The following is a 12,173-nucleotide window of genomic DNA, read 5'->3' as shown; positions in this document are numbered from 1 at the left end:
TTAATAAAGAATTCGACACCGTTGTGAAGCCTAGTGAAAACAAAATGTTTGGTTTATCTTGGAAACGTATATGGCCTTTATCTTCTATAGTTACAGTTCACTGAAATTATTATCAGGAATGCGTCATGTAATCTTCCAAAGCTAAACTAGTTCGTGAATAACTAATTGGTTGCTATGGTGATATGTTAGTCGAATTCCCCGTTAAAGTGTTACTGTTAATACAGGCAAATCTTTACATCTTTCTTTGTAAGATAACATGACACGTGACTGCCAGGAGCCGTCTAAGCAAGTTTCTGTACTGAGCGAATAGATATTTGTGAATCTATGTTTCAAAAAATGCAAGGTTATGTTAAAGCTTTGTGTGAAACGTGGGGCATAAGGTCAAAAAGCATGTTGGAAGCTAAAAGGTTGTATATAGTGTTTTGCATGTCATAATACATGTAACTAAGAAAATCATCTTGATACCAACCGTCTCGTAAGTCTCAATGTGAGCAGATGACCCTTAGAAAATCAAGTTTAATAAGCTTAATGTTACATGAAGTAATTTAAGTAAATTTTTAAGTAACTCAAATTAAATTTTATTTTCCTTACCACTTAGTTTCCAATGTGGTTATTCAGACTGGACATGTAACACATTATTACTATTTACGGAAAACAGATTAAAAGTTATTGTAATATGTTTTTGACGTAATTTTAACTGAGTTCGCTTATAACGTCTTTCTTTGTCTCTGATGGTCAGTTTTCTTTGTTACCAATTATTGACCGTATTACGTAACGCGGATTATCTTTACTTGTGAAGTTAATCAGGTTGAAGAAACAGTAACGCAAACTTACGTCACATTTTGCTATGGATAGTTGCCTGTAATAGTTATAAAATATAACTGCCAAGAATAAGTGATAGCCACAAAGTTGTCAAGGGAGAACTTAAAGAATTGCTTGTTCTAAGTTAATCTCCCCAGCTGTAAGTCTTAGAGATCATAACGCAAGGACCTGAGTTTGATGCACGTGGTTGTCACATTATAGGTAGCCCATTATGTAGCGTTGTTTTTACAAACAAAATAAACTGTAAGTTCGTATATAAATCGTTTTATAAAACGAACTTTTGAACTTTCTTGCAATATTTTTACCTGCAAGTTTTTTTATGCCTTGCAGTGTCTTATCGTCCCTCAAAAAACAACAACAAAAGACACAAACTTTACTTATTTTTACCGAAACCTTCGTCAAATTGCATTGAGCTAGAATCGTTTCGTTTCTATTGATCGCTACGAAATTTTTCAACAGTTTTTCAATGTGCACAGAACTCGAAAAAATAAAACGTTTCAAAATATGTTTGTGTATCTATATCGTGGATTAAAATACGTCTAGAAACTTTATGCAACAGATAGAGTGTATAATATAATTTTTATCCCAAGTAGAGATAAGACCCACTATGAATATCACGGTTATTTTTCAGTACTCTGTTGTATCGAAGCTGGCAAACGTCTGTAACGACTTAAGACATCATGAAATAAATTATAATGCATAATTTATGATTTGTAACGAAACAAAAAGTTAAAAAAATATATTTAATTTTCTTTAGTATACAACATAACGGTGTAGGTGATCTTGTTGAAGGTCATACTGACTTTCGTAGCTTCCAAAATCGTGAACTTTCGGGCCTGTAAAAAACACAGCATTCTTAATTTTAGGTCAAAGAATAGTAGAGATGAAAGTACTAGTACTTGTATCTTTATTACTGCTCATCAGCAGCAAAGTTTTCATAGGTATTTGATATAACCGACATACATACAGTCGTATATCGTGCTGAACGTTATGTTCACGTATCACAGTATTTAAGTATGTTAATAACTTAGACGCCATTATCAGTTGAATCCCCTTTGTGAAAACCTGTGTTGAGATTATACGATTTAGCTGTTAGAATAGTGAGCATGAAAAACCCATTACTGTATCAAAGCCTCATGAACATTTTAATGTCTCTTTCCTTTTTCTATTGAGTTTTTTTTTCTCTAGTTGCTATTCAATTTTAGATAGAAATTTCAGACGCCTATGGCAGTAGATCTACAGGAATGTCTATTATTCGTTTCTATGGCAAACTTTAACGACATTGTACGATAAAGGATAGTGAGTGGTTTTTCTGTTGAAATACCAGAATTTTGCGAAGGAATTTATATCTTTATATAATCTGAAAATTTCTTACCAAAAATGAAACAGTTTCACCTATTTATACAAAGAAAAAGTAACTGTCGTATCTCAGTACAAGGTCAGATTTAAGAGTTAATGTCATTATCGACCTCTACACTTCCGTGCATCAGTTTAAAGAATTACGGACTGCAGATGTTCATCTTATACCTCTGCGCAAGTATCAGAAACAAACAAAAACTACGCTAGAGGATATGAAATTCGTATTTCGATTAAACAGGATGGATCGCATATTATTACGATAAATACCACTGTTTACGTAATTTAATTAATTAAGGCTCCGTTTTATGAAACTCCTGTCTCATGTAAAAGTAAAAATGGCTCTCGTTTTTTGTGTGGTTTTACTTAGCCTTAGCCGTGTTAGACCTTAAAATTCTGAATTCGCTTTTCAGTGTAATATACGTACGTTACATTCTTCACCCGCACCCGACTGAGAATGTTGAATTTGTACTTAAAAACAAAAACAAAAATAGCCTTTATATACTCTTACTTAGAACTGAAATGGTTGTTGATGTTTTTCTTTGTTTTGTTTCTTTTCCGAGAAGCCTGAAATGTACTTTTGAATACTCACCTAATTTAACGTATCCTGCAACGTTTTAACAAATTAGCTAATCTGATTAAGAGGGGAGGAAACGAGATGTATGTTGGATCTTCGTTGTCTTGTCAACACACATTTTTCTCGGATGTTTCTCGTGTGTTTTACAAGATTGTTTATGCAGTCTACGATAATATATTATTCAACATATTCTGGGATATGCTGTTTTCATATACAGGTCATCCATCGACTTCCTGTGGAGCTTAATTAACCGTTAGCGTCAAGAACTGTATATGTCTAGTAAGCCGCTGTTATAATATTTATCTATTCCCGTGTACCGAGAAGCACATGTTTTGTTTGATTAATTGATAAGATAAGATTAAACATCAGCGAATATACCTACTGGCGTTCATTCTCATCTTTCAGAAATGGTATTGGTAATGTTTAGCATTTCTTACAAAAGAGGAAAACTGTTTCGAAAGGAGGTAATAGGGTTTTATTTAAAAGTGCAAGTTACAGAATAACAATCCTGATCTTGATAGCTAAATTATTTAAGGTATTAACTGTCATATTAGAAAATGTGTTTTCCACAGTTCCTGGTATCACCACCTCTGGTCTCTGTTAGACAATATCCTATCACTCTTTACCTAGTTCTCTACGTTTACTTTAAGATATTTCATAAAAATCAGTTTGTTTGTTTTGAAACAAAGCTACATGAGGACTATCTGCGCTAGCCATCCCTAATTTAGCAGTGTAAAAAAAAAAAGGAAAGGCAACTAGTCATCACCACCTACCGCCAACCTTTAGGTTACTCTTTAACCAACAGATAGTGGGATTGACCGTCACATTATAATGCCCCCACGGCTGAAAGGATGAGCATGTTAGGTGCGACGGGTCTCGAACCCGCGGCCCTCAGATTACGAGTTCAGCGCTCTTACCGTCCGGCCATGTCGGGCCTGTAAGAACCCGTCAGTAATGTGTGTCAATTCGTTTATCAAAATTCTTTTATATTCGAATGAAATAGTTCAGTTACTTACAAAACACTTTAGTTTGGAATGGAATTATTTCTGATGAGTTTATACTAATCGAGGTAATACTCCTTGTTTGGTAGTATTGTTTTTGTTCAATATAGATACGAAATAGTGGAATTTGTGTGCAGTGAATTTGTCATTCAGACTGAAGTAAAAATTACCATTTATCTCTTTTGAATCATTCTAAACGCACGTGATAATACAGAATGTTAAACAGTAGTTTGTGTTACGCTTATCCAGGGAGAAAATGTTATCCAATTGAACCAGCATTGTTCTTGTGTTGTTAATGTTGATATTTAATACATTTCCATTATTTTACAGTAAAACTATCTGTGTGGAAAAGTTAATAAATACGATTTTAGTAAGGAAGGGTATTTTATTAACAGGCCAGCATTAAAACTTTAATTACAGAGAATCGTGCGATGTTTGAAAACTAAGCGTAGAACCATTTGTGTATGAAATGTGTGGATGACACGATATGTGTATATATAGCGGATTGCGATTACATTAAAAGATCTACAGAATGTATGTGCCCATCTTATGAAGTCAGTGCGTTTTCAGCAATGAAAGTACAGCATATTCATTTACCTTAAATGTGGTGGATTAATGGACTAAAGATACCTATCAAATAATTTATTTTGGGGCTATGGCATGTGCATTAAACGTGGTGGATTATTGGATTAAAGATAAATCCTACAAAATAATTTATTTTGGGGTTTTTGATTATAATCTGTGACAGAATAACTATCTGTATTCATACACATTATGAAAGAATGGTTTTTATCCAGACATCGGTGATTTCAATTTTTATTTATTTTAAGTGTAATCTATGTTGTGGATAATTTTTAGTATGATACACTTATTAGTGGCTAGTATTACTAGTTTAATACTTCAAATACTATATTATAACATCGGCTAGTAGTCGTATGTCTGACTGTTTCGTGTAAACGTAAGCCATACACCACTCTGACACCCAACATTTTTTCAACCAGCGGAATCTCGAGCTATTTCTTAGCGCGTAGGATACTAAAAGCAGGAGAAGCGATATGCGGTAACGTGGATAAATGTTACACTCCTTTTCTTGTACTTTTAACTGCGTAATGATAGGGACGAATCCAGCTAAGACGATCGACTGTGTATCAGCCCTTCTACATTAATGACAACAGACATGGTTGAAGCTTTCATTCCTGTATCGATTTGTCTGACAGCAGCGGTTCTGATGTAAAGGTGCTTGTGTACTGTGCACAAACAAAGCTCCGAACAGGTGAGGAAAATGAAACTCACTGCTGTAATAAGAAGGACTCGCTGTTACACGCCAATGAAACAACAACTTTACAGCTAAATTATCGATTAATGAAGATTGAAGTTTCTCAGTATTTTATTTTTGTTTCATTTCCTAGTAGTGAACGATATTTTTCACTTCGAATTCATAATTTGCCTTTTACCTGATTTGCCATCAGACTAGTGCTAGAAAATAGCATTAAGATATGACTTCAGATCAGAGGTTAGTTGAAATACCGTATCCAAGGAAGTAGAATGACAAGATCACAACTGAAAGCTTATACTCAAACCAGGTTATAGAAGTACAAAACTGCATGAAACAGGTCTGTTAGGGCAAGATGCTTGTCAGAGGGCGATATTCCAATTATGATCCAATAAGGCAGTGTATTACTGAAACATATTTTGGAATAAGTATACAGCAAAACAAATCGGGAAAAAGTTAATTCATTTTATAATTTAAACATTATATCAGAGAAAAGATGACAAAATACGTCCAGGTGATTGTTCAAACATCGTATTTAAACAGGATGTTTGGGACAAGATATTAGAATGTTTCCAGATTATTGTTGAAACGCCATATTTAAACAGAATATCAGACGAAATTATCTTAAAATTTGTCCAGATTATTGTTGAAACGTCATATTTAAACAGGATATCAGACGACATGATCTTAATTCGTATTCTCAAGACGGCTGGAATGGGTATTAAAAGTTTAGTTAAAATAAATACAGAACATGATCTTAATTTGTATTCTCAAGACGGCTGAAATGGGTATTAAAAGTTTAATTAAAATTAGTACAGAACATAATCTTAATTTGTATTCTCAAGACGGCTGAAATGGGTATTAAAAGTTTAATTAAAATTAGCACAGAACAACGTTTCGGCCTTCTTAAGTCATCTTCAGGTTAACAAAGAGAGTCCAAATTATTGTTGAAACATCAAAATTAAATGGATATCGAAAATAAGTTAGAATGAGTTTCAGATGGTAGTTGAAATGTCATATTTAAACAAGGACATAGGGACAAAAAAGGTTTAGAATTACTTGTTAATTGGAGGGACACTTTTAAGTATAGTGATGTAGAAAGGGAAAATATTAATTCGTAAAACAATTGAAGATACGGGAGTTTGTGAGACTGGATATTAGAATGTTTAATTTGTCAAGGTAAAATTTTACATCAAATAAATTGTTAGTTGCAAAAATAAATTGGCTATGCTGTGTGTTATTATTATTTTGAGTTTCTTTTATACGTTTTCAAAGCTGCCATTCGTAAATAGTGCATCTTTGAAAGTGCAATGAGATTTTAATCATCCTTAATTTAAATTATTATTACGTCTTCCCTTACTACACGAATAAACAGAGTATCTTGTTAGCAGTATCTGAGTTTGTGTTTTTGATTCCTATTTCTGTGTGTGTTGTTTAGCACAGATAGCCCTTGTGTAGCTTCGGTCGAAGTATTGATTTGTTGATTAAAAAACCTGACTTGTACAAGTAACACTGTTAAATTTTATCATTGGCAGATACCAAGATTAATAAAACACACGTAATATTAACGTAAAATATTATAAAACTGGCTTGAAATTCGGATGTAGTGAAAAGAAAAAAACAAACTCCAAAATCAGTAGGCTCTTAACATGGCTGATGGATAGATGAACTATATTGGGATATTAGTCACCAGCAAGGCACTTCTATCTTGCAGTGAAAACCAATTCAGAGAAATACTGACATAACATTGTGCTTGAAGTTATCAAACGGCATAACTTATGTTTTGTGTGTATGTGATATATGTATGTAGGTCGTGAATGCTTCACAAATAACGGTTTAATTTGTATTCTTGTCAAATTAAACCGAGAAGGAAACGTAAACTAGAACATGTTCATGTATAATGAACGATCATTACGACCCATAATGATTTAGTATATTCTGCGCCTTCATATTTAAATTTGTGTATCTTTTATGCTCTTTGTGTGTGTGTGTGTGTGTGTTTGTCGAGCTCGTATGACTCACGACTCCAACTTATTATCTTATCAAGTAAAGAAATTAAGGGTATTGGATTATTGGTTTTCTTATGGTTTCCCTGTGTCAGCGTTTTTCCACATGCAGGATTCTGAGCTGTTCTTACGACGTGTTACCATACTCTTAAAAACATATTCCAGTGTTCGTTGAACAGAAAATTAAACTCTAGTTCGTTTATATTTTATATTAATTGATGCTATGCTCTATTGCACTGCTAGTTTTGTGAGTAATTGTGTCTAGTTTAGTTTAATGTTGGTGATGCATGTTTTGATACGGTCTCTTTTCTGTATGCTTTACGTCACTCATTAAGCCTAATATCTCTACATATTTATAGTACAAACGGATAATGAAGGAATTGGTTTAGGTCTAGCACTAATTCTGCACACTTTAATACATTGAATTTCTGGACTAAACCTAACTTTTATAACTTTTCTTATACTAATGTGTAGACGTGGAAAATATAAATATTTTACTATCCTTATTTTTCTATATGCATAATATAGATTATTGAGAAATGTGTAGAAAAGATTAAGTATCAATGCATTTCAATATGTTTTGTTTAAAAGCGATTAGTCGATCTACCTTAAATTGGAAGATAAAGTAACATTCAATAGAGACTTTTAACTTGCGATTTTTTTTCTTATTAGTTTCGTGCGTTATATTAGATTTCGTTAATAGAAACGTCAATGTCTGTTAGCTGTAGTTATGCTCCTTCTCTAGTTCTTCTGAAGAACCGCCCTTTCTCAGCTACAGAACCCTTTTCAGACACGAAGTTTTTCCTGAGCCCAAGCTGGGAAGCCTGACAGGACAAGAAACCTTATATGTGGAATTGTTTGACTGCAGCCTGACATCTGTCCTTAATACCTCGTCTTGTAATCCGCCTTTGTACTATTACTATGCTCTTATGCCAATCCTAACCCACCAGGTTACTTCTTACAAAGAAGATGCTGACTCAGTCACGTGATGGAAAGATAAAGCACAGGCCGCAATGTTACATCCCTCCCCATTCGAGAGAGAGAGTTGTTTTTTTTAAACATTCTTTTAAGTACTGGCCCACAGCCCATGCCAAACTGCGTCTAAAGCATTGTAAAAACAAGATAGCTGCAACCATTGTTTCTAAAAGTCCCGGGAGGAACGTGCGTACATCATTTTCAGTAAGCAGCTAATTGGATGACCTGTGCACGTGCCAACTTTTCCGTGGACTAGTCCGCAAGACTGAGGTAGTGTGACGTCATATGCAGTAAGAGTCACCAAGGTTTCAGATGTTGATCTGGTCTTGATGTCTTAAACATACAGGTAGACTTGCTTATCTACTGATTCTGTGAATAAACGTTCCTTCTAGCATCCTGCTTGAACTTCCTGTGGTTTGTTTCGGAGCATCTGTTTTAAAGTGTAAATTTTATTTTCAAACATCTGGTGATAAGAGGTTATTTGTCCGTTTTTTAGCTCCTCCTTCACCCTTCACCACCACCACCTATACCGATCACCAGTCATGGCTACTGTAGATTCCAGGCCCCTGTCGTCCTCAGACGGCCCCTCCGTCACCCTTACCATCAGGCTGATCATGCAAGGCAAAGTAAGTGTAACTTTTGTTTTTTATTATAATACTTGCGATTTATCTTGTCTTTTTCGATTAAAAGAGACGTAAAGCATGTTATTTAATTTGTACATAATGTAGAAGAAGAAAAGAATGACTTAGTCCTAAGTGTTTTTCCTATGAATCTTTCTAAGCGCAGTCACATATAAAAATTAAAAATTTTTCGTTATTTTTATGTAAACTTTGATGGCTCTTATTTACAAAATGCGTACTAATAAACTTACCTTCTGAGAAAAGAAAATGACACACGTATAACTAGCTATTCACGGAGTTTCTATCAATTTCGTCACTTGGTATCAGATAGAATTAAACAGAAGAACCTAGTACTGTCTAGAATTATTTTCTCATCGCATTTTCATATCTACTAGAATGCATACGCTTCGGTTTTGGAGATACACTTTTCTTTAACATCAGGTCTTCATAACTTGTTTCCTTGTTTGAAACAAATTAACTACTAGCGTACGATCAAAATACATCCGGGTTGTAGATTCATGCAATTTGCTGATTTTGTAGGAAATTTTATTAATTCACAAATTGTCTTTTAATTTATACTGTTATATATATATATTTTAAACGTTAAGCTTTTATTTAATAAGATATGTTTGGAACATTTCCTGTCCACCTAATCATTTAGATATCGGAAAGAGAAATACATTATTATATGGATTGCTTATGGCTAAACTATATAACAAATGCGGTATATTGTTGTTTTATGGTGTGTGTTTATGGTTTTACACGTATGCTATAGAGAATTTCTTAGCATGTTGAAGTGGTCGATTTTTTCTTAAATGTTGTTTATGATACATTTTTTTTAATCTCAACATTATTAGAGCTGGGCGATTGCTGGTATTTGCTACTCAATCGATGGGCTTATAAATAAATTGGTACACCATGTTCCTAATAACCGGTCCAAGAAAAGGGGTTGGTGCGAATGTCTTACATTATTCTAACATGGTATTAATTTTTTGTCTTTTGCAGTGATTTTTTTTTAAGTATTTTTAAATTTTTTTCAAACGATGGACCTATTTTGAAGATCACTATTTGTGTATCAAGAAACCTTGTTTGTCTTTTTAGAAAAGTTTTTGGTATTTCATACTTGGCAGACGAATCGCTGTTGTTGGCTAAATATTAGCAAGCGATCACAGTTATCCTGCATTGATCTTGTGTAAATCAGTTAAATGAATAATTAAATAATTAAAACATGTTATAGTCTCAATATAATGTTTTTATGTTAAACGTTTTACGATTACAACTACATACAATTAAGTAACCAGTTAAACTATGTACGTTGTTTGAATAGATGTAAAACGATATTCGATAAAGATCTGAGACATCATAATCTGCTGTCGCTTGCCAGATTCACTAAACAATAAACTTATCTGATTTGATAATTACAAACATTATTACTCAGTAAAACTATAGTATATTTATTAAGCAGTAAAAACATCCATAATTTGAAACAAAGAACCATAGGTAAACATAAATTATACTTCGTTGTCACTGTTTTTAAAGTTTCGTGTTATTATGACTGATTAAACCACTTGATGTGGCACCATAACAAGGTTTCAACCAACACCTTTACAAAAACTAAGAGAAACGCTTGAAATTGTTGTTTTGAATTAAGCACAAAGCTACACAATGGACTATGTGTGCTCTGCCCACCACGAATATCGAAACCCGGTTTCTAGCCCTGTAAGTCCGCAGACATACCGCTGAGCTACTGGGGGCCGCTTGAAATTCAATAATTAAATAATAAATTCTTAAAAGGCAGTAGGTTCTTAGTAAAAGTAATTCTTTTGGATGAGAAAAAAACAAGCAAGTTGTTTTGTTTACGGGCAAAATTCTTGGCAGCTGTGAAGAAATAAAAGAATTAACTTTTCCCGTTTTAAATTACACTAAATAAATCTCAGAATATGAAAAAATACGATTTTTTAATGTTAAAATTGCTTTAAAATTTGTGGCAAAAATATATGGAAAGTTAGAATTGTTTCATACATGCGAATTAGTAGAAAATATGTTTTAAAAAAAACCTAAAAATAATGCGGTTAATTTAGCATTTCTTGGATTTCTTCTATAAATTTCCACAAGAGAACTGTGTTAAAATTATCATATTTTTCTTGATGAAATAAAGTATTTATTTTGTTTTGTTTGTTTTGGAATTTCGCGCAAAGCTGTACGAGGGCTATCTGCGCTAGCCATCCCTAATTTAGCAGTGTAAGACTGGAGGGAAGGCAGCTAGTCATCACCACCCACCGCCAACTCTGGAGGCTACTCTTTTACCAACGAATAGTGGGATTGACCGTAACTTTATAACGTCCCCACGGCTGAAATGCCGAGCATATTTTGATGCGACTGGGATTCGAACCCGCGATCCTCAGATTACGAGTCGAACGCCTTAAACCATCTGGCCAGGCCGGGCCAAACGTATTTTCAAACGACAGTTTTATATAGTGTTAATAAAATTCATCGCTTTAAAACATCAACAATGATTTTTTTTAAATGAGTAGCTTTGCCTATAAGTCTACGTCATCTATAAGTTAGTTGAATACATCTTTTATTGTTGGACATTATATTTTGAGAACTTGTGTTCAGATCGGTACATGATATTTGACAAACAATACTGATGTTCATATATAACTATAAAATGCGAAAGTTCACTGAATATAGTACTTTTGTTAAACCTTGTTAGAAATCCATACTTTGGAAAATTGCTTAAAACAGCATCAGATCCGGAATGTTTTTGTTGATTTTGGGGAGAGGGATCCAACTAGTCCTCTTTTAGGTCTACTAAGAAACATATGTTACTTTCGTTGTTGTGTTACTTGTAACTGCACACTAGTTGTAACTTCAGTGATAAAATCAGTCACACAAAGCCCACAGATTTATTATAAGTACCTCAACATTGCTGCAATCCAACAAGTTCAGAGCTTAAATCTTTATTGTTAGGTGTTGAATAATATGAAAATATACAGTTAAAAATAAACATTTCAGTTTTGTAATTAAAATTAAAGGCTCACCATGGCAAGGTGGTTAAGGCACTCGACTCGTAACCAGAAGGTCGTGGGTTAGAATCCCCGTCACACCAAATATGTGACAGTCAATTCTACTATTCGTTGGTAAAAGAGTAGCCCAAGAGTTGGCGGTGGGTGGTGATGACTAGCTATCTTCCCTCTAGCCTTACACTAGAATTAGAAGCCAATAATTGTAAAGTCGACACCTCAACTCATAGTTTAACGTTCATAAACAGGATACCAGTTAATAGTTGGGGTTTTTTTTCAGCAATTATAGTTTTCTTATTTTGGATTTCAACAACACGAAACAGTTTTTTTCATGAGTATCGTAACTTCCAAACAATGAAAAATTGTTTTGTGATACGTATGTGGAGCCAAAACGGTGAAGCGTTAGCTGAAATTAAAAGTTTATTAGCTGGAGATTAAAGGTTGTTGCTCTTTCCTAATCTCCTTGCCGAAATATCTTAACTCCTTCCAATATGCACTACCAGTTTTGAAAACAACT

General features: G+C 33.7%; 1 protein-coding gene across 14 annotated transcripts in view; it reads left to right on the top strand.

Moving 5' to 3' along the window:
- Nucleotides 1–12,173, top strand: part of LOC143249816 (poly(rC)-binding protein 3-like) — a 199,763-nt gene that overhangs the window by 107,459 nt on the left and 80,131 nt on the right. For 11 of the 14 annotated variants that reach the window (XR_013027955.1, XR_013027957.1, XR_013027958.1 and 8 more), the window contains one exon: nt 8,507–8,636. Coding sequence is in view for 9 of the 14 variants with exons in the window: in XM_076500304.1 (XP_076356419.1) it covers nt 8,553–8,636 (84 nt within the window). In the remaining 5 variants the exon portion in view is untranslated. Of the gene's footprint in view, nt 1–8,137; nt 8,357–8,506; nt 8,637–12,173 lie in introns of those variants that run through there. The other 3 variants (XR_013027959.1, XM_076500306.1, XM_076500300.1) reach the window with 1 other exon arrangement.

The sequence above is a fragment of the Tachypleus tridentatus genome, chromosome 4 (genome assembly GCF_004210375.1).
Source record: "Tachypleus tridentatus isolate NWPU-2018 chromosome 4, ASM421037v1, whole genome shotgun sequence".
NCBI lineage: Eukaryota > Metazoa > Arthropoda > Merostomata > Xiphosura > Limulidae > Tachypleus > Tachypleus tridentatus.
The sequence above is the reverse complement of the archived record's forward strand: the minus strand, read 5'-3'. Positions and strand labels throughout refer to the sequence as shown.